Source organism: Panicum virgatum, chromosome 1K (genome assembly GCF_016808335.1).
Source record: "Panicum virgatum strain AP13 chromosome 1K, P.virgatum_v5, whole genome shotgun sequence".
NCBI lineage: Eukaryota > Viridiplantae > Streptophyta > Magnoliopsida > Poales > Poaceae > Panicum > Panicum virgatum.
This window is the reverse complement of record NC_053136.1, coordinates 19,651,915-19,671,534: the sequence shown is the minus strand read 5'-3', so window position 1 is coordinate 19,671,534 and position 19,620 is coordinate 19,651,915. Positions and strand designations below refer to the sequence as shown.

Below are 19,620 nucleotides of genomic sequence, written 5' to 3'. Positions count from 1 at the left end.
CTGGTAGCTCCGGTGCGTCGTCAGGAGATGCGGGCCGACGCAGGTTGCAGCGGGGTGACGGGACCCGAGTTGGGGAGCCCGCCGCGAAGCGCCAGAGGTCCGCCGAGGACGCGGGCCAGGGCAGCTCCCGGGCCCCCAGCCATCGCGGGACCTCCGGGGTGGACGCGCCGCCACCATCACCGCTGAGAGACGCCTCCCCCGGGCAGCAACAGCAGTAGCGGCAGCCACAGGAGCAACAACATCAGCAGCAGCAGCAGGAGCAACCACAGGAGCAGCGGCAGCAGCAGAAGCAGTCGTCGGGCCTCCGCGGACGCTGGAGACCCATCGCCTCAGGGTTAGTGTTATTCTGGCCACACCCATTTTTCTTGGTGCTCCGCTTTGTGCTGAAGGCTCCTTCTCTTTGTTGCCAGGGCTCCACGCCCAAGCAGTTCTTCCGCCGCCGCTGGCCCGTCAGCGGGGGCCCAGGCGTCAGTGGCCTCGGTGACGATGGTGCGTGCAGCGAGCGCAGATGCGGCGGCTTCCGCAAGCCCGGTGGTGCCCGACACTACGGCGGCTGGTGCGCCGACTTTAGGCGCCGCTGCGCCCGACGCGGTGGCAGCTGGGGCGCCGGTGCCGGGCGCAGCCACACCCGATGTGGCGGCAGCGGAGGCGCCGGTGTCGGGCACAGCCGCACCCATTGTGGCAGTGGCGGAGGCGCCGGGGTCGGGCGCAGCCGCACCGGATGTGGCTGCGGCGGACGCACCAGTGCCGGATGCGGCCATGTCTGACGCGGTGGCGGTGGGTGCATCCGCACCCGACGCGGTGGCCCTCAAGACCCCAGCTACGGCGACAATCGCGCCGACACCGGATTCGGTGGCGGCGAGCGCGACGGCGACAAGTGCTGCGGTGGCAAGCACAACGGCAACCGAGGTCCCGATTCCTGCGCCAGAAGTCCCTACCTCCAGCTCCAATCCTGCGGCAGAGGAGGTGGAGGTGGTCTTTGGTAGGCAGCTCCTCCAGCTCCAACCCCCGGAGGAGGAAGCGACTCCCCTCCCCCAGGTGTTGGTCCAGGTTTGGCGGTCGATAATGGAGGCAACCTCCTCCGCCGAGGCGGCCTTCCGGGAGGAGTGGACTGCCCTGGAGAGCGAACGCCAGTGCCTGGAGGCGCACACGAAGGCTGAAGCCTCCCATGCTGCGGAAGCTCGGTCCAAACTCAAGGCCGACCAAGAGGCCTACCGAGTTAACCTTCGGAATGTGTTCGACCGAGAGTTCGCAATATCAAGCCGGGAGAAAACCCTAGCGCGGCGGGAGGAGACCTTTGCCCTGGAGGTGGTCAGCTTTGCGGCTCAGCGGTCCGATCTCGAGACTCGGCTCGCTACCCAGCGGTCCGAGCTTGAGACCCGCAGCCAGGGTCTCGAGGTCCGCAAGCAGGAGCTGGACGAGCTTTCTGGGACCCTGGCCGGATGGCAGAAGCAGCTGGAGGAGAGGACCAGCAAGCTGGCTATTGCCGAGTCGGAGCTGGAGGACGATAGAAAGTCCCTTGACAGGTGGGAATCCCTCACCGCCAGCATGGAGAAGCAGCTCGAGCGCCAGCGCGACTCCCTCAAGAAGTGAAAGGAGTCGGCGGAGAAGAGGAAGGCAGAGCTCGAGGAGAGGCTCCGCGAGGTGGAGGCAGCCAAGGCAGCTCTGGACAGCCGGGTCCAGGGGGCGGTCCAGGAGGTGGTCCGGAAATTGCAGGAGGAGCAGAGCGCGGGGGCCCAGCGGATCGTCGACTGGGCGGGCGAAGCGAGCTTAGCGCTGGTACCATTTGGAATGAGCCCAATCCAAGTGGCAGAGGCGCCAGCTTCGATTGCTGACGCCCTTCCAGTGCTGAGCTCCGCTTCGGATAGGCTCCAGCGTCTGGAGCCGGTCCTTGCTGGCCAGCTTGAGGTCAAGGGCCGCGAGCTGATCCGGATGGTGGCGGAGCACATCCTGACATGCCTCCGGAGCCACGACCCGGCCATCTCGCTAGCCCCCGTGCGTGATGGTCCTGTGGCGGAGACGGAGGCCGCCGCTCGGGACAGCGTGCGGGTGGTCGTCGACTTTGTTGCCGCCTACTTCAAGCGGGAACCAGCAGACTCCTAAGCTGCTCATTGTACCTTTGCTTTGTTGTTTTGAGTTATGTAACAAAACATTGTACTGTAACAGTTGAAATTCTAAATGGAGAAAAATTTCAACTTAGCTGCTTGTCAATTACTCTGGTTGCGGTATGCAGTCCCCCGGCGCCCTGGCCCCCTGGCAGGTAGGTGCAGTTGTTTGGACCTATCTGCCACTCGAGCCGTAGAAGACACTCCGGACCCCCATATGAGGTTGGGCAAGCATCCTTGGGCATAGGTGTAGCATAGTTTGCAAGCCAAGCAAGCGTCTTGTTTCCTGTGTAGTCGAAAGAGCTACAGAGAGGAGAATCAAACCCGCTTATATGGTAGTAATGATACTGCAACTTAGCTGTTTGACGCATGCAGAATCGATCCGTGATGTCTGGGTCAAAGCGAATGCTCCGGGCCCCCTGGGAGATAGACTCAGTTGCTTTGAGTCTGTCTACCACCGAGACTGGACCTCGATCTGCATGAAACCTTAAAGCGATTGCCGGGACCCCCTGGTAGGTAGGCTCATTGGTTTGAGGCTAACTACCACCAGCGAAGGCTTAACCTGTGTACCACTTCAAAGTCACAGCTTAGTACCAGGTACGCGGGACCTATTCTGGACCGCCCCCCAGGCCAGTACGAGGTCCAGAGCTCCAGAGGCACAGGTCCAGGCAGTTCAGTGCATGTTACAGAGTAGTAGGGTGTGTAGGCTTAGGGTGCGGAACCTGGCTAAGGCGCTACATAGGGCTCCGGACCACTCTAGGAAACAACACGACTTCTCCGGACCTGACTCTGATGCTCCAGACCCTTCCTAGCAGTGGGTGAGGTCATTCTGTCGTACTCGATCCTTTGAGATATGGAGCTGGACATGCCATGTAGGACTTAGGAAGCCAACTCTTGAGCTAGAACGAGGTTTGAGCCCCTAATTACCCGGCTCCTGGTACTGGAGCACTTGTTACCGGGCGGTGGAGCATGTAGGCTTTGGGTACGGAACCGGCTAAGCGGCTACACAGGACTCCATACCACCCCAGAAAACAAGCACCCCCTCTCCAGAGAAGGTCCCTAGCGGCCCGGACCCCTCTCCAGCAGCAAGAGGGTCCGGGTCTGTACAGCAGTCCAGCAACTCAATACAGATCTTAGTTGTAGCGACAGAGTGGAAGTCCGCGCGGGGGTTAGAAAAGTAAAGTCTCGAGAATCAGAATGCAAAATTAAATTTTGACATAAAGACAGAACCGGGAGTAAATCTTTCCTTTGCAACTTGATGTACATGGCTTGCGCGATGGATGCCAGAGGCCGGGTTTACGAGGTCGGACCTCTACCGCTCTGGGCCGCACGTTAGCCGACGGTGCGATGGATGCCAGAGATCGGGTTTACGAGGGCGGGCCACAACCGCTCCGGGCTGCACGCTAACTCTATCTTATTACAAAGGAAAAGTTTATTTCCCTGCTCTGCCTAGGTGTAAAACTTACGCAGATGCTCTATGTTCCATGGGTTGGGCAGCCGCACTCCATCTTCTGTGGCAAGGCGAACGCATCCGGGCCGACATACCTCTGTAACCTTGAAGGGCCCCTCCCAGCTGGGGGAGAGTTTGTGGAGCCCCGCTCGGTTCAGAATCCGTCTGAGGACGAGGTCGCCAGCCCGGAGCTCCCTACTGTGCACGAACCGTTGATGATAGCGCCGGAGCGCCTGGTTGTAGTGTGCATTTCGGATTGCTACTCGCCACCTTCGTTCGTCAACGAAGTCCACGTCGTCACGCCGCAGCTGCTCCTGCATGGATTCGTCAAAAGCCTGGACCCTTTGTGAGCCTAGGTGAATTTTTGGGGAAAGGCATGCTTCAGCCCCGTAGACCAGGAAGAATGGAGTCTCCCCGGTGGCTCGGTTGGGTGTCGTCTGGTTGCCCCATAGTACGCACGGAAGCTCATCAACCCATTTGGCACCATGTTTCTTCAAGCAGTTGTAGGTGCGGGTCTTGAGTCCCCTGAGGATCTCTGCGTTCGCCCTCTCAACCTGTCCATTGCTGCGGGGATGTGCCACGGACGCAAAAGCATAGCTGGATGCCGATGTCCTCGCAGTACTCCTGGAAGAGTCTGCTTTTGAATTGGGTCTCGTTGTCCGCAATGATGCGGTTTGGGACGCCAAATCTGCACACAATGGACTTGAGGAATGCGACTGCTGACTTTTTAGTGATATTCACCACAGGGGTAACCTCTGGTCACTTCGTGAACTTGTCGATGGCGACGTAGAGGAACCTGTACCCACCGACGGCCCGGGGGAAAGGCCCCAGGATATCCACACCCCACACGGCAAATGGTCATGAGGGCGGAATCATTTGCAGAGCTTGAGCCGGTGTGTGTATTTGCTTTGCATGGAACTGGCATGCTTCGCAGGGCTTTACCAGCTCAGCCGCATCCTGGAGTGCTGTCGGCCAGTAGAAGCCATGCCGAAAGGCCTTGCCAACAAGCGTGCGTGATGAGGAATGACTTCCACACTCGCCTCCATGGATCTCCGCGAGCAACTCGCGGCCCTCTTCTTGGGAAATGCACCGCATGAGGATACCATTGGTGCCATGGCGGTAGAGATCCCCTTCTACCACCGCGTAGCGTTTAGCCAATCGTACTATGCGCTCAGCGGACACATCGTCATCAGGAAGGATGTTGTCTTTCAGGTAGTCCCGGATCTCGGAGATCCATGCATCGGAAGCTCCCTGAGCAGGTGGGGGTGGCTCCACGAGGTCTCCAGGATCCTCGGCAGAGCTCACAACCCAGAGTGGGCACCACAGGTGGTATGCCACCGGGACCGCTAGCTTTGAGGTGCTAGCTTGATTCCCTTCACCCAGTTCGACAAGTTGGGCGGTAGGTCTCAGCAACCGTCTTTCGAAGACGTCCTCGGGCACGGATGCCCAGGTAGATGCTCTCGCGGAGAGATCATCTGCTGCTGAGTTGAGTTCGCGGGGAACATGTTGCAGTTCCAAGGCGTCGAAGTCCTTCTCGAGCTTCCTCACGTGAATGAGGTATGCCGCGAGTTGGGGATTGTTGCAGCTGCAATCCCCTCGGACCTGCTTGATGATTAGCTGTGAGTCCCCCTTCACCAGAAGCTGCCGGACCCCGAGAGACAGGGCTTGTGTCAGGCCAAAGATCAGGGCTTCGTACTCCGCCAAGTTGTTGGTGGCCTTGAACTCAAGGTGCACCATGTACTTCAGCTGATCTCCGTTTGGGTCGATGAGGACCACACCATCTCCGGCCCACTTCTCGCGGGCGGACCCGTCGAAGAAGAGTGTCCAGTGGGGCTCGGTGAAGACTGGTGTCCTGATTTCCGGCTCCGGGAGTCCGGCGCTGAAGTCCGGACCCCCAGAATTGCTTGGGGAAGGAGTCCACTCCGCTATAAAATCAGCCAGGATCTGGCTCTTGACTGCATGGCGAGGTTGGAAGTCCAACTGGAACTCAGCTAATTCTGCTGCCCACTTGGCGATATTGCCCGTGGCGTTGGAGTTGCTTGCACTACCATTAGCAGTTAAAAATCCAAGTTTTCACTTCCATTGGAAACTAGTGATACTCCTTGAGACTCTTGAGTGTACTGATGTTACAATCTGTTCTTACCTTCTTTAGTTGTTGAGCAGTGATGGCCTGCCAAAGTGGTTGCTACTACATTTGTTCTTCTTTTTCACTTCTGTGTCGATTCATGTCCTTGGTATTTGTGATCATTTGCATTTAATAATAATAATTTTCTGTCACACAGTGATGCATGGATTTCCTTTGTCTCATGGTAGCACTTCTGTTCTTGATAATTTTCACGCTTTTGTTGTCAAAACTTTTAATTTTGTATTACCAATTTAGGACCCGGTTGCTCCTCGGTTGGCTATGGAGCTGCTTCTGAGCTGGGGCCTCTTAGAGTTGTTAGACAAGGAGCAGAGCTGAAGTTCAGTGAATATGCCTGGAACAAAGGTTGTCTGGTTGCATGCGTGCTTCCTGAATTTCTTGCTCTTTTCATGCTCAAGGTTAGTCACATTTGTTTGAAGCGCAATGCTAAGTTTTTTTTTGGGGCTTTTCAGAGGTAACCTGCTATTCTTGGAGTCTCCTGTCGGGGTTGGTTTCTCCTACACTAACACATCCTCTGACCTTGACAGTCTTAATGGTGACTTTGTAGGTAAATTGATCAAAAAGACGTTTTGCCTGACCCTCTATTACTTCGAAAAATGCCCCTAAAAACCCCCCATTTCTTCTAAAGATTAAATTTCTCGGTGCTATTGAGTTTCAGTTGTTATGTGGTTGCTAAATAACAAATTAGTTTTTTTTTTGTAATCCTTTTCTCTTTTGTTTTTTAGCTGAAGATGCTTATAGCTTCCTAGTGAACTGGCTTGAGCGATTTCCGGAGTACAAGGACAGAGAGTCCTACATCTCTGGAGAGAGCTATGCAGGTACTTTTTTACTAGAAGCAATGGAAGGTTTTCAGCCTTGTTGCACTTTTGGGCAGACTCTGAATTTTGGGCTTCTGTTGAGAAATGTAGACGGTGTGCTAGAACGAACCCAGAACAGAAAATCTGGTGCCAAGCATGTAGCTTTATATGCCTCCGTTACCACATTCCAAATGGAAGGCAACAACTCAGACTTTTGCCAACCTTCTATTCTTGCTTGGATTTCTCAATATGCCAGGTATGGCTGACAATATAGTGTCGCCATCTTATTCGAAACCGGAACTTCCACTCAAAAATCACAGGCTACTTTCTAGAGTGGGTTGACAGATTGGCTTTCCACTGGGTTGGCGATTATGACAGCCCATCATTGTTCGAGAGTGTGTGTGTGTGTGGGGGGGGGGGGGGGGGGGGGCGGGGGGGCAAATCACATATCAACCTCAAGGGTTTCATTGTAAGCATTTCAATTAGATTTTATGATGAACGAATTTGACCAAAAAGATACCGAACTTGAATACGTTGTTTTCTAGTTCCCCAAATATGTCACAGAAGAGGAAATATGACGCTCGATCGTTGTGTTTCGATCCAATCGGCAGACCGCGGCGCGATCATTTCCGCTTCCACCATCACCACTCGCCAGGCACGACGCGAGTCGCGATGTCTGCACTTTTGCCTTCCGGACTTTGCTGGGCACTAGGCCCCCAGTTCATAGTTTCGCACAGGGCCTTTGGATTTGCCGGTACAGCCCTAAGACTAGTGCCAGGAGCAGTTCAGGAGAAGGATACGAATGTTCTCTGGCTATGACCCATGCTACTCGTCCTATGCCGAGGACTACTTCAACAAGCAGGAAATGCAGAGAGCATTTCACGAAAAATGTCAGTTGGTTGCCTCCAGGGAAATGGCATGTCAGCAGGTAGGTACCCTTAAAGCTGTTCAGGTCTTCAGGATTCTTTCATGCAAAAAATAGCATGAGCTCGTTTGTTATGCAGTGACCCTATTCTGAATTCCTACAATTTCTCAGTATTTTCAGTCCTACCAATATACTCCAAGCTCTTCAAAAAAGGTCTCAAAGTTTGGCTTTACATGTGTGAATGTGCGATTCCTTTTGGGCTCTGAAAGTCTGCAATCTTATAGCAAGTGCTTATGTACATGCTTAAAATCCATCGGTACTGTTTGGAAGCAGGCACTCGACCTGCCGATCAAGACCCAGTGGCAATCCTGGTACCTCGACAAAAGGTATGAACAGAACTAACAGAACTTCTTGTGCACTGAATGTATCTGCACTTCTGCAGTCAGTGATAGCCGAAAAGCCTAAAATAAGGAGCAAATCATGGAATGCAGGTTGCCGGGAGGTTCGTGGAGTACCATGGCACGAGCATGGTGACGGTCAGGGGCGCAGGACACCTGGTGCCCCTCAACAAGCCGCCGAAGGGCTGACGCTGATCAACACATTCCTTCGCGCTGAGCAGCTTCTGATCACTGGTGATGGATGGTTCAATTGGATAGTGCAAGGTTTTGGGGGAATGGTTGCAATGATTTTTGACCTGAAACCTAGTAGAAGTTGAACTCTTTAGCGGATTTTTCTTCCGCTCCCTCCGTTCCAAAATGCAGTTCACTCCTGACTTTTTTATACAAGTTTGTGTTGTATTCATTAGATCGACTAGCAGTATAAATCAGTGGGTATTTCATTGACTTGAGCGATCACGACACACTGCCCATGAGATCATCTTCTGCTGATACGGCTCGTACGCTTTGCCTGACAGTGTCCATTACCTAAAATTGGAGATGGAAATATACAATTTTAGTATCCAGATGATCCCAGTCGAATCAAACAAAATTTAAAAAAGATCAGTTGCACAAATTTATACTAGCAGCAACAATATTAGTGCAATCTCAAGTGAGGTGGGGGGTTCAGCCTAGAAAATAAAGGATATGATCAACCAGGGCTTTAACATACCTTCTCTCTCTGGGGCACTCATTGGGACTTCCTTGTGGTTAGTTCAGCCTCCCTTGCATCTTGCTCGGCCTTCCTTGCATCTTGCTCAGCCTTCCTTGCGGTTAGTTCCCTGAACCTCTGATATCACCCAAAATTGTAGCTGAGTGAATAAGGGAGACAGCTAGCGACAAATTGCTAAGAGAATAAATGGCAAATACAGAAAGTAAACACTAATTGGAAATTGAATGACTCTTTTGCCTACGCATAATTGGAACGCTAGAATAAAGAAAAGAGCATTCTTGTTCATGTTAATGGTTATCAGCAGGACTAAAAGAGATCAGGAAAGGGCATTACTGATCAGTGCTCCTATGTTGCGGTTCCTACTTAGATATCGCTGTGCGATGGCTAAACAATCGGGATTCGGGACAAATATCCGCATCATGGATGTCCAATTCAGTAACTATCAATAATCGAAAATGAATAAGCTACTTCACCAATCTAAATCAGAAACAAGGAATGACGAGATCTAAATCTAATTGCCAGCACCCTAAACATGCCATAGAAAAAAAAATGATTGTGCACATTTCTATTTAAGGAATAACGACGCTTGGGGTAATTAAGGATATGTACCTGCTTCACAGCCTCAGTGCACTCCAACTCATCATGAGCATCTACAATTCCTGGAACGCCGTCTACCCTCCCCTCAGCATACATCTTGCTCATCCTACGAAAGTAGGACTCGGAGGGAAAGTCGCCCTGACGACTGCGCAGACGATACAGCTCTCCCTTAGTCCAGTCCCCAAGATTATTAGGTGCAAGATGGGCACCATTTGTGAATGATCCATTAGCCTTGTTGGCTGCCATGGCATTCTCCTTAAATACTTTGCACCTCCTAGCCTTATCTTCCTCACTTGGGTAGGCCTTGTCATACTCCTTCATCCAGTCCTCAAATCTCGCCTTCATCACTTCATCGTCGATGTTCACACCCTCATGCTTCTGGATCTTCAGTTTATCCTGCTTCACAGCTTCATCCTCATCAGACGCAGTATATCTTCTTTTAAGCATCTTATCCAAGACCTCTGGATCAGTTACTTCAGGATGTCTTCTTCGGAAGTTGATGTAATCAATGTACTCGAGCCAGGCGAAGTTGCCGTCTCTGTCCATGAACGTTGCCCTGATTGTTTCATCAAGGATGATGTCCCCCTTCCTGTCGGTCACCTCTCGAGCTCCCCTTCCTGTCGGTCACCTCTCGAGCTAGGAACAGGTATGTGGTGTTTCATGACTAGTCACAATGCAAGGAATGGATCGAACAACTATAGGAATCTAAAGGCGGATCAACTCATACCAGATTCATCTTCCTGGAAGTAGAGAATTCCGACCAACGCAGCCAACCCACCGGCGGCTAATGCACCAATAGTCCCAACGCCAGCGTCGAGATCTCTCTGTATAGGGAGGAGAAACATGAGCCGGTGCGAGTGAAGAAATTTTCGATCTGGAGATTAGGGAGATACGGTGATTCACCAGGATATGGAGAGAACGTGGTGGCCTTCCCGACGCCGACCCTAGGATCTGCGCCGGCGCCTGAGCGCAGCGGATCCCGCGCAGAGATGACCTCCGGATGAGGAGGGAACCAAGAGCCCGGAGGAACATGAACTCGAAAGTCGCCGCCGCCGCCGCCGCCGCCGTCTAGACCTGTTTGTTTCCGCTTATGATCCGCTTATCGATGAAAATAAACGAGAATCTCACCCAAACATCTTATTTCTCGCTTATTTGAGAAGCTACTTATGTGGAAATCGAAAATACATCGATTTGCTCCGACGCGGGCTCGGGACCGCGTATCTGAGAATCGAGGATCGATTTCCTCGCTTGCCCCGGTCTCTCCCCGTCCGCCCGACCCCGCGCCCCTCTCCCTGGTGCCGCCGTACCTATCCTCCCCATCCCTCCGCGAGCGGCGAGCGGCGAGTGCGGAGGCCGAGCGCGGAAGCTGCGGGCGCAAGTGGCAGTGGTGCGGCAGCGAACGTGCGGAGGCGCGGCGGCGACGACGACTGCGAGCGGCGGCGAGCGCGGAGGCTGCGGAGCGGCGGCATGTAAACAAAGCTGTGGACGGCCTCTGTACGAGCCCATCGACGCCTCTGTATCTGTACGAGCCTAGTTCATTGTCATCTTCTTTCTTGCCGGCTCGGCTCCATACTTCAGTGCCATCTTCTTTCTTCGGTTCTTCAGTGTACCTTTTTAGTTTGTTATCTCAAGGAAACTGGGCCTGTTTGGCTCCAGGACTTTTTCCAAAAGTCCCTATCACATCAAAAGGAATCTTACTATTTTATATTATTAAATAAAATCTGTTTATAAATGTTTTTTGACAGCTGAGTGCTTTTTCGCGAGACGAATCTAATGAGCCTAATTAATCGATGATTGGCTACAGTGATGCTACAGTAACCATTCGCTAATCATAGATTAAGATACATCATTAGATTCGTCTCGCAGTTTAGCCCCAGGGTTCTGCAGTTAGTTTTATAATTAATATTTATTTAATACTTCTAAATACTAAAAAGTCCCTGGGACTTTTTTGAAGTCCCTGTTTCTAAACACCCCCTGAAGCATAAGACCAGGGCCGTCTCCAGCAATGCGAGGCCCCACGATGAAATGCAAAATGGGGTCCTAAAATATAGAAGAATAATATGTTAAATATAACTAATATATTTTTTCATACAATTATACAACTCTTATTTTTAATAATAATAAATAAAAGTAAATTAAATTTAAATCACACTTCATAACTAATCAACAAAGAAAAGAAGAGATTGAAAAATGAAAACACCAAACCTGCCGGGGAGTGGAGCGTGGTGTCCTAGGGCCGCAGGGCGCCAGGCACTGTTGTTGCCCTGTTGGCCGGTCCTCCCCGCGGTCACTGCGGTTTCCGTCGCGACTGATGGATGCAGGCCAGCCCAGCCTTAGCTAGCAGCGACAGCGATCTGATGACGATTCTTATTCTATTTCGCTTATGATGATTCGTTCATCAGAGATCGGATGACGATTCATATTCTATTTCGTTGATGATGATTCGTTCATCAAAGTAGAGTGCCCAACTGCCGAGCTGCGCCTTGACCCAACTATTTGGAAGCGCATTGGTCCAACTACTTGTGGCCCCTCAGTTTGGGGGCCCTGGGCAGTCGCCCAGCTCGGCCGTGGCCATGGACGGGGCTGCATAAGACGATAGTAGCAGTTACTATCATTAGAATTGGAAGGCCAAGAGTGACTGATTTGCACCACACAAAAAGTTTGGAATTTTTTTTTGAATTTTGATGAATGAAATCGATGGATGGATTTTTCACGTCTGCAAGCATAAAGGAAAAAGTGTAGATTACCCCCTTTATTCTTATAGAGGTGCAAATGGCCCCCTGAACTCTTAAACACTGTACATTTAACCTTAAACTCTTGGAACCGTGGAAATTAACGGACGTTGCTAATACGCGAGCGCGCTAGAAGAGTTTTCAACAATCGACTTCCGACATCACATTTTTTTCCTTTTCTGGAAACAAGTCTGCCCCGGCCAGCCCCCCATTCCCTTTAACAGGTCTTCTGCGGTCTCCGGCGTGAGACTTTCTTCGTGCCGTGCATGCGTGACTGAAAGGCATGCACCACGCCCCGTGAGAGTCTCCCGCACGCGCTCAAGTGGTGGTCCCTGCCTCCCCATTCTCTTTCGTCTTTTCCCTCAATCCCACCGTTATATATAATTATATACATAAATTGTATGCATAAAATTATACAAAACAAAAGGAATATACACAAAAAATCAAAACAGCTTTATATTAAAAGAAGCAAAATATTTATACAACAAACTTATGTAGCTAAAAATATGAAAATATGTTTATATGCTAAATTTATGCATATAACTTTTATGGGAAAAATTATATAATCAACATTTCCACAAAACTTTGTCACAAACAAATCCGAAGGGAAAAAAGTTGTGCAAAATGATAATTCTGAGAGAGAAGTAATATTTATATAACTTATGCAAAAAAAGCAAACAAAATTATATAAAAGATATGTATCTAACTTGTGCAAAAAAAGGCAAAACTTATATAGAAAAAAAGGTTGTATGCGTAACTTCTCCAACAACAAAGTTATGTATCTGTTGCAATAATTTTTTGTAAGAAAAAATAAAAGAAAAGGAAAGAAAATGAACACTCCACCTCCACGAGCTCGCCGGGCTCCTGCCTTCTCACTTGGTTCGCCGCTCCGCCGAGCTACTGCGCCCAAAAAGGCCAAAATCTGCAGCTTGCAGGCCTCCGTGCAACGGGTGTTGCGGCGGTGTGAATCCTTGAGGTCGCCCAGCACCTATCGCCATGCCCAGGCCGTCCCCCTCCCATAGGATGTGAAGGATAATGATGAAAGAAAATACGATGGGATTAGCATCTACAGCAGAGAAGGGGGAATGAGAGTTAAAAGCAGCTCGTGTAGGACCTACGCACGTGGAGGCCGCCAGGCTGGTAGCGAAATGAGTGCTAGAACTCTTGCTAGCGGTCGCGTGTAAAATTGGGATTAACCCCTGCTAGCCTTAAAGACCAGTTTAGTGCGCATAACACAAATTGTCCGTTAGTAATAAACCTCAAATGCGAAGCAATAAAAATTACTCCAATGATCCTTTCAAGAAAAAAAAATATGAATGAGCCTAAAGTTTCAGCATCACACACACTGGATGGAATGAGCGTCTATGTAATACAAGAAAAAAATAGAATCTAATCATCCGGTTCCGTACACAGTTGTGGCAGCTCCTTTTCGTTATCGGTTTTGCAGGTTGCATATTTAGGCATCCTGATCCTCCTAAATTGTTGTTAGAAGTTGATGCCCTTTTGTTGCTCTTTGAACTATTAGGAGAATTCTGCTTGCTACCGTGAACCACAACCCACATTTTACAATTGGTTCACCACACAAACTTACTTGTAGATGAGCTCTGATTGTCTGCTTAAATCCAAGAACTAGGGTCCGTATAGTTGAGAGAGAGAGAGGATTTGCTAATCAGAGCGCGCGCTAGAAGGGTTTCTGGCAAACGCTTTCCGACAGCGGGTCTGTATGTCTTCATAATTTTCTTTTTTGGAAACTTATAACTTCTAAGTATAAATTTTATGTATAACTTTTTACATAGATCTTCTGAGACATAAATTTGCATCATAACTTTTACGATGCGTATAACTTTTACGTATAATTTTTTCTTAACAACTTTTTGAAAAATATTTTTAGCATAACTTTTACGATATATATAATTTTAGTGCATAATTTTTTCTAAAATAATTATGAAGGATAACTTTTTAGCACAACTTGTGTGACGTTATTATCTTTATTGGGAAGATTCCTCGTACAATCTTTTACACACAAGTTTATCATACAATTTTTTAGTACAAATTCATAGTATATTTTTAGTATATTTTTTATAAAATAATTGTCAAGAGAACTTCAATACATAATAGAATGTAAAAAGGAAAAAAATCTAGAAAGGAAAGGAAATAGTAGCACTTGCACAACGTAATGTGAAAAGTAAAAAATAAAAAGAGAGAACAACGGCATACGTCGGGGGTATCACGAGAGTGGCTGGAGAGCGGAATGGAGGCCATCATGGGCCATGGCTGTCACGCATATTCAAATTGATTAAGTTCTCTCCCAGGATCGATTGTTGGCAATATAACTAGCGCGCGATGGCGCGATTGGATTTTCCGAGAGAGAGGGGCATGGACGGTTAGTTAGAATAGAAAGAAATCAACGAGTGCTTCATTCCGTTGTGATCCGGACAGGGAAAGTACCATGAATGGAGATTACGAGGGAAGATTAATTAGCATTAAACCATTTTTTAAGACTAGCGGGGTTAATCTCCATGATTTAGAGAGTTTAAGGTTAAAATTGCACCATTTAAGAGCTCAGGGGGTAATCTACACCACTCTAAGAGTACAAGAGGCAATCTACACTTTTTTCAAGCATAAATGAACCTCATGTAACTGCCACAAGGACTAGGTATAAGAATTATTGAATTCTGCTCGTATTCCGTTAAAAAATTGAGATACCATCAGATATTTTACCATTTAAGTCAGAAAATCAACTCAAAATAATTAGAATTACCAAATACCTAGCTTATTCAGACATATAATTTTCCAAACAGGTGGCTTATATTTCAGAATTTTAATTCTTAGAAAAGCGGGATTGGTAGGTTTGACGGTAGCAATTTTTTTTTGTTGGCCCATTCACACGCATCGCAGTCGGCCCAACCCAGCCCATCTAGCAAAACCCTATCTCCGCTCAGTCAACGAGGCGCAGTCGACTCGTCGACCACGCACGCGCCACGCCGAGACCCTCCGTGGCCGCCGGCCTCCCGTCGAGCAAGCGCCACGCAGCCACTCTTTCCCTAAACCCTAGCAAACAGACGAAACCACCGCCCTCGAGCCTCCCTCACCCGGGGATTCGCCATGGCGATGCCCGCCACCACCTCCGCCTCCTCCCCATGCCAGGCGCCGTCGCCAGCCGGCCTGGGCCTCCCTCTCCTCAGCTCCCCTGGCGCCCGCGCCAGAACCCTCACCTTCGGCAGCCGCCGCCTCCGCCTCCGTGGCGCCGCCGCGGCTGCGCCCACAGGTGAGGACTCCACAGAGACCGACCCTCTTTCGGTTCTGAAATGGGATGCTAGGGTAGAAATGACTGACGAATCAGAAACAAAAAGGGTGGTTCTTGTATTTTGGGGGCGGGGGTGGGCTAGAGAAAAATTGCAATTTTGCTGAGGTCAAAGTGGCTTGGACCAAAAGAATTGTAACTCTGTAGATTGGTTGCTCGAAATCAGTAATTTTACATGACCAAGTTGATCCTTAATATGTGTTCTGTACTTCTTGTGAGAGATTATGGAAGCTCGTTGTTACAGTCTAGTGCTGATGATATAATGGATAGGCTTTAGTAAGCCTGCTACTTGTCATTTTTTTTTCAAATCGAGGCTTTACCCCATTTCAATTACCACGAACAGAAATACCAGATGTTTAGTACAATCCCAGCAGGGCTGGGATAAAAAAGGAAAAAGGGAAAGCCAACGCGAGGCCTGCTACTTGTCATGAGAACTGAATTCTGTGGTGTGCTGATTGAGAGCACACTCAAATGGGTTTCAAGATCGTAACTGTTCAGATGTTGAACTGCCTGCTGTGGGCATCTACAGCATACATGTGCCTTCTTTGTAAGGTCCTGATTTGAGCATTTTCCCATGGCACCTTACAAAAAACGTGTGCATGTTGCTTATTTTGTAAGGTCCTGATTCGAGCATTTTCCTGCCAATAAACTGAAAGTTAGGATCTATTGTCCTTCACCTTCTCGCTCTGCTTTGGCTTACTTGTGTGTGCAAATGCTCCGTTTGTCCAAAGGTATAGAATATGTTCAAACTTCCTCAGAGGTATTTGTACAGATTCTTATTTTGACCTGTAGCCATGTTGTGTGTTTGGTGACAATTAATTTGCTCAGCTAATCAAGTTTTTAGTAGTTTTAGCATTTCAGAACTACTTTCTGTGATCTTTGTATCAGACTCCTTGCTTTTGACCCCTGTTAGCTTCTTTCTTTTTATTTGAATACCATGTCAGCTTCTTTATCATGTTTGGAAGAGCAGTTCCTACTAGTTTTTTCAGATGCAAGCCTTGTAGGCATCCACAAGTCTCTTGGTACTGCAACAATATGTATTTGGGTGTATCTAGTAGTCTTGGGCTCTTGCGCTTTTATCTGTTCTTGAAAAGTTTCTATCCTCAGTTCAATATCATACTTTTCTTTCCTTGATCACAGGTCATCTGTTTCTTGGTCTTCCCAAGCCACGATGCTCATCAATCACAGCCATTGGCGATGTGGCAGCAGTTTCTGATGATTATATAGAAAGCTCACCATCAAGCAGTGGATATCCAAATAGTTCTATGGGTTCTTCATCTCATGAAGATAATCAATCGCAAAGGGTTGTTAAGATGAACCAAAACTCTAGAGACAACAACAAAATGATTAAAATATGTGATAAGTTAATTGGTGTATTTATGGTTGATAAACCCACACCAACGGATTGGAGAAAATTACTGGCATTTAGCAGGGAATGGGACAACATAAGGCCACATTTCTTTAAACGCTGCCAGGAAAGAGCAGATGCAGAGTCAAACCCTGAGATGAAGCATAAGCTTCTAAGGCTTGGTAGAAAATTGAAAGAGGTAACTTCTTATAAATAATTGTACTTCACCCGATTATTTAATTTAAAATTCTTATAATTGATATTAATATAGTTTGCTCATATTTATCAGATTGATGAAGATGTACAGAGGCATAATGAACTTCTTGAAGTAGTAAAATCCACACCATCTGATAAAATTGGTGCTATTGTTGCTAAGCGGCGGAAAGATTTCACAGTGGAATTTTTTAACCACCTTTACTATGTTGCGGAGTCTTATCATGATGAACCTGAAAAGCAAACTGGTGAGGCGTACATGAGAACTTGACTATTATGTTAGCGAAACTTTTTATGTTATTTCCTTGTATCTTCCTTTATATTGCACTTTATTATATGAGCCCTTTTTATTGTTTTTCCATCCCTACTTTTCAAATGTACCATATATGATGAAATAGAGAAGCATATCATCTTGACAATTTACCAGTGTGCTTATTCTAATAGAGTTGTATCTGTTGTACAATCAACACCCTGAACAGTTTCATATGTAGAATATGTTTACTGTGCGCTGTCATAATGAAGCCCATCTTTTTTCTCTGACTTATTGAATGATTTCTCAGAACTTTTATTTTCTGTGAGCTTTCAATCTCATCTTTGTTTGTAGACACATGTGGACAGTACAAGCGCTGATCCCTTATCTGAAGATAAAGATTTTCATTTGTTTTGTTAGATCAATTGGATTGTACTGAATCATGTTTTGCTATGCATGTAGAGTTGGCAAAGCTTGGAAATGATTGTGTAGATGCTCTACAAGCTCATGATGATACCACTGGGAGTCTTGAGGCTCTGAATGCTGCAGAATTGAAGTTAAAAGATATACTTAATTCACCTTCAGTGGATGCTGCTTGCAGAAAGATTGATGACTTGGCTGAGAAGAAGGAACTGGACTCTGCATTAGTGTTGATGCTTTCAAAAGCTTGGTCAGCTGCAAAGGGCACTGACATCACAAAATCTGAGGTAAATGATTATAGTACTCAGCAAACATGTATGCCCTTGAGTAGCTGTACTTTTTTCAATATTATTCTCTTTCATAACTGTGCTCTAGTGCTCCAAATTCATCTTTGATCATTTCTCTGATCTACCAAACATTTCACAGGCAAAGGATATAATGTTTCATTTATACATGACTGCTGTGGCTAATCTCCAGAGACAAATGCCAAAGGATATCAGAATACTGAAGCATCTTATAATGATAGAGGATCCAGAAGAGCGGTTGAGTGCACTGAATGATGCTTTCACTCCTGGTCCTGAACTTCTAGGGGACAATGTCGATACATTATACACGTTAGTATAATTGGTGCTTCAGCGAATATTTTGTGACTGTTCATTTGTTGTCTTCACGTCTGTTGCCTGGCATATTGCAGGAGTCCAGAAGCTTTGCACACTTGGGCAAGAGCTATAGTAGATGCATATTATAACAGCAGAGAAGGCACTCTCCTTGGACAAGCAAGAGACTTGATGAACCCTAAAATCATCAAGAGAGTTGAAGAGATAGTGAAGCTAATCAAGGACAAATACCTTTAAGTTTTGATCATCAGAAATTTGGGTTTGGAGGTTTCTACTGGTTGCCCAAGTCTTGCACAGTGATCACAGGATATGGCACGGATTGCACCCTTGTCCTGTAAAACTACCGGTGTCATTTCAGTGTAACTCTTCGCCACTGCGGACACCTCATAGATGAAAGGAAATTCAGATTGTTGTAACTCATTACATGAAAAGGTGATTGTAGCATGTGATGTACCAATGTAGCTTTCACTTAGATATTAGGGGAGTATCTACGTGTCATATACACTAACAGTGTTGTAACTTGCCTGATTAGTAGAATAAAGTCAGAAGTCATATGTATGTGCCCAAATATCCTTGGTCGATGATCTCAGTAATTGTACTGATGTTGCTGACTGGCACCATTTAAAACTAATTAATTCACCATGGGAGAGGTTTCTGGACATGTTTGAGCTGGATGATGTTGCCTGGTTGATGCTGATGTTTATAGCTTGAATACCCTTATGGTATAGTCAGCGAGATTATGAAGTGGGTGTATCTAACTACAACTTATCAATAGATGTGTTTTTGTCTCTTAAGATTCTGTGGTATTCTCATAAAAATATTGTTTGCGCTGCGTGCAGCCGCAGGACAAAGAGCTTCGATGGAGTAAAAACATCATACACTGCATTAACGGCCGGTCCAGCCGTCCAGCCACCACGTGCGTTATGCTCAATATATATGAGCATATTAAATTGATTGTATAATCAGTAATCAGTAATTGATTGCAAAGAATTTAACCAAGAATATGTTGATTCCACAGGAAAATCCAAAGCAACCACAGACTTTGTTATTTGGAAAAAGTCAGTTTTACGCCCTTTAAACTATCTTAAAATTTTGATTCTCAATCTTCAACTGAAACCGGATAACATAGGCCATTCAACTATTCAAACCAGGCAAATTTAGCCCCTTGGGTGGTTTTGAATGTGGTTTTTCATTTTGTGAGAATTAAAAATATTCAACTTTAAACTAAAAAATCATAAATAATTCATTTAAGTCAAAAAATTATGAAATGGGTTTTAAAGGTTTCCTAAAAATTGTCAGCTATTCAAATACAATTTTTTTATATTCATAATATTTGTTTGCTTGTAGTTATACCTTTTATTTTTTAATAACTAAGATTCAAATGCAGCAATAATAGATTGGTTACATTTTTAGCAAAATTTTGGTACTAGTTTCATATTTTTATGATTTAAAATGAATTAGTTTTGATTCTTTTAGATCTAATTAGATTTTTTATTTTTTTAGAAAATTGCAAACTACTTTCAAAATCACCCGAACGGTCAAATTTACCCGGTTTCGATAGTTGATGGTCTATATTGTCTAGTTTTGTAATTGAAGGTTAAAAAATCGGACTTTTGCGATAGTTTGAGAATGTGAATCGGACTTTTTTCTTTTAACTTTGGTTTTACTGCTC

The 19,620-nt window shown here is 47.0% G+C and overlaps 3 protein-coding genes across 10 annotated transcripts; 2 read left to right on the top strand and 1 right to left on the bottom strand.

The window, feature by feature from the left end:
* The first annotated feature begins 5,592 nt into the window (after nucleotides 1–5,592).
* On the top strand, nucleotides 5,593–8,202 carry LOC120698807 (serine carboxypeptidase-like 26). 5 transcript variants are annotated; one of them, XR_005685029.1, is made up of 7 exons: nucleotides 5,593–6,043; nucleotides 6,151–6,245; nucleotides 6,424–6,516; nucleotides 7,107–7,423; nucleotides 7,532–7,603; nucleotides 7,694–7,746; nucleotides 7,852–8,202. XR_005685029.1 is itself a non-coding variant. In XM_039982549.1 (7 exons), the coding sequence occupies exons 3-7, from the start codon at nucleotides 6,511–6,513 to the stop codon at nucleotides 8,073–8,075; spliced, it is 642 nt and encodes a 213-aa protein (XP_039838483.1). In that variant the 5' UTR covers nucleotides 5,593–6,043; nucleotides 6,151–6,245; nucleotides 6,424–6,510; the 3' UTR covers nucleotides 8,076–8,202. The 5 variants fall into 5 exon arrangements, 3 of the variants coding, with proteins under 3 accessions (XP_039838483.1, XP_039838491.1, XP_039838500.1); XM_039982549.1 differs by having other exon boundaries at nucleotides 7,532–7,573; XM_039982557.1 differs by lacking the exon at nucleotides 6,151–6,245 and having other exon boundaries at nucleotides 5,593–6,096; nucleotides 7,532–7,573.
* Nucleotides 7,524–10,650, bottom strand: LOC120698789. Of its 4 annotated transcripts, none has more exons than XM_039982532.1 (6): nucleotides 10,250–10,650; nucleotides 9,968–10,138; nucleotides 9,792–9,888; nucleotides 9,077–9,672; nucleotides 8,468–8,584; nucleotides 7,524–8,283 (listed from the first exon to the last, which is right to left on the bottom strand). In XM_039982532.1, the coding sequence occupies exons 2-5, from the start codon at nucleotides 10,094–10,096 to the stop codon at nucleotides 8,486–8,488; spliced, it is 921 nt and encodes a 306-aa protein (XP_039838466.1). In that variant the 5' UTR covers nucleotides 10,097–10,138; nucleotides 10,250–10,650; the 3' UTR covers nucleotides 7,524–8,283; nucleotides 8,468–8,485. The 4 variants fall into 4 exon arrangements, with proteins under 4 accessions (XP_039838466.1, XP_039838480.1, XP_039838458.1 ...); XM_039982546.1 differs by having other exon boundaries at nucleotides 9,077–9,700; nucleotides 10,250–10,642; XM_039982524.1 differs by having other exon boundaries at nucleotides 9,968–10,649.
* Nucleotides 10,651–14,823: 4,173 nt separating this feature from the next.
* Nucleotides 14,824–18,609, top strand: LOC120698778 (uncharacterized protein At4g37920-like). The gene is made up of 6 exons (XM_039982514.1): nucleotides 14,824–15,064; nucleotides 16,241–16,647; nucleotides 16,738–16,909; nucleotides 17,374–17,618; nucleotides 17,758–17,945; nucleotides 18,026–18,609. Exons 1-6 carry the CDS (start codon nucleotides 14,902–14,904, stop codon nucleotides 18,183–18,185), a joined length of 1,335 nt encoding a protein of 444 aa, XP_039838448.1. The 5' UTR covers nucleotides 14,824–14,901; the 3' UTR covers nucleotides 18,186–18,609.
* Nucleotides 18,610–19,620: the final 1,011 nt, after the last annotated feature.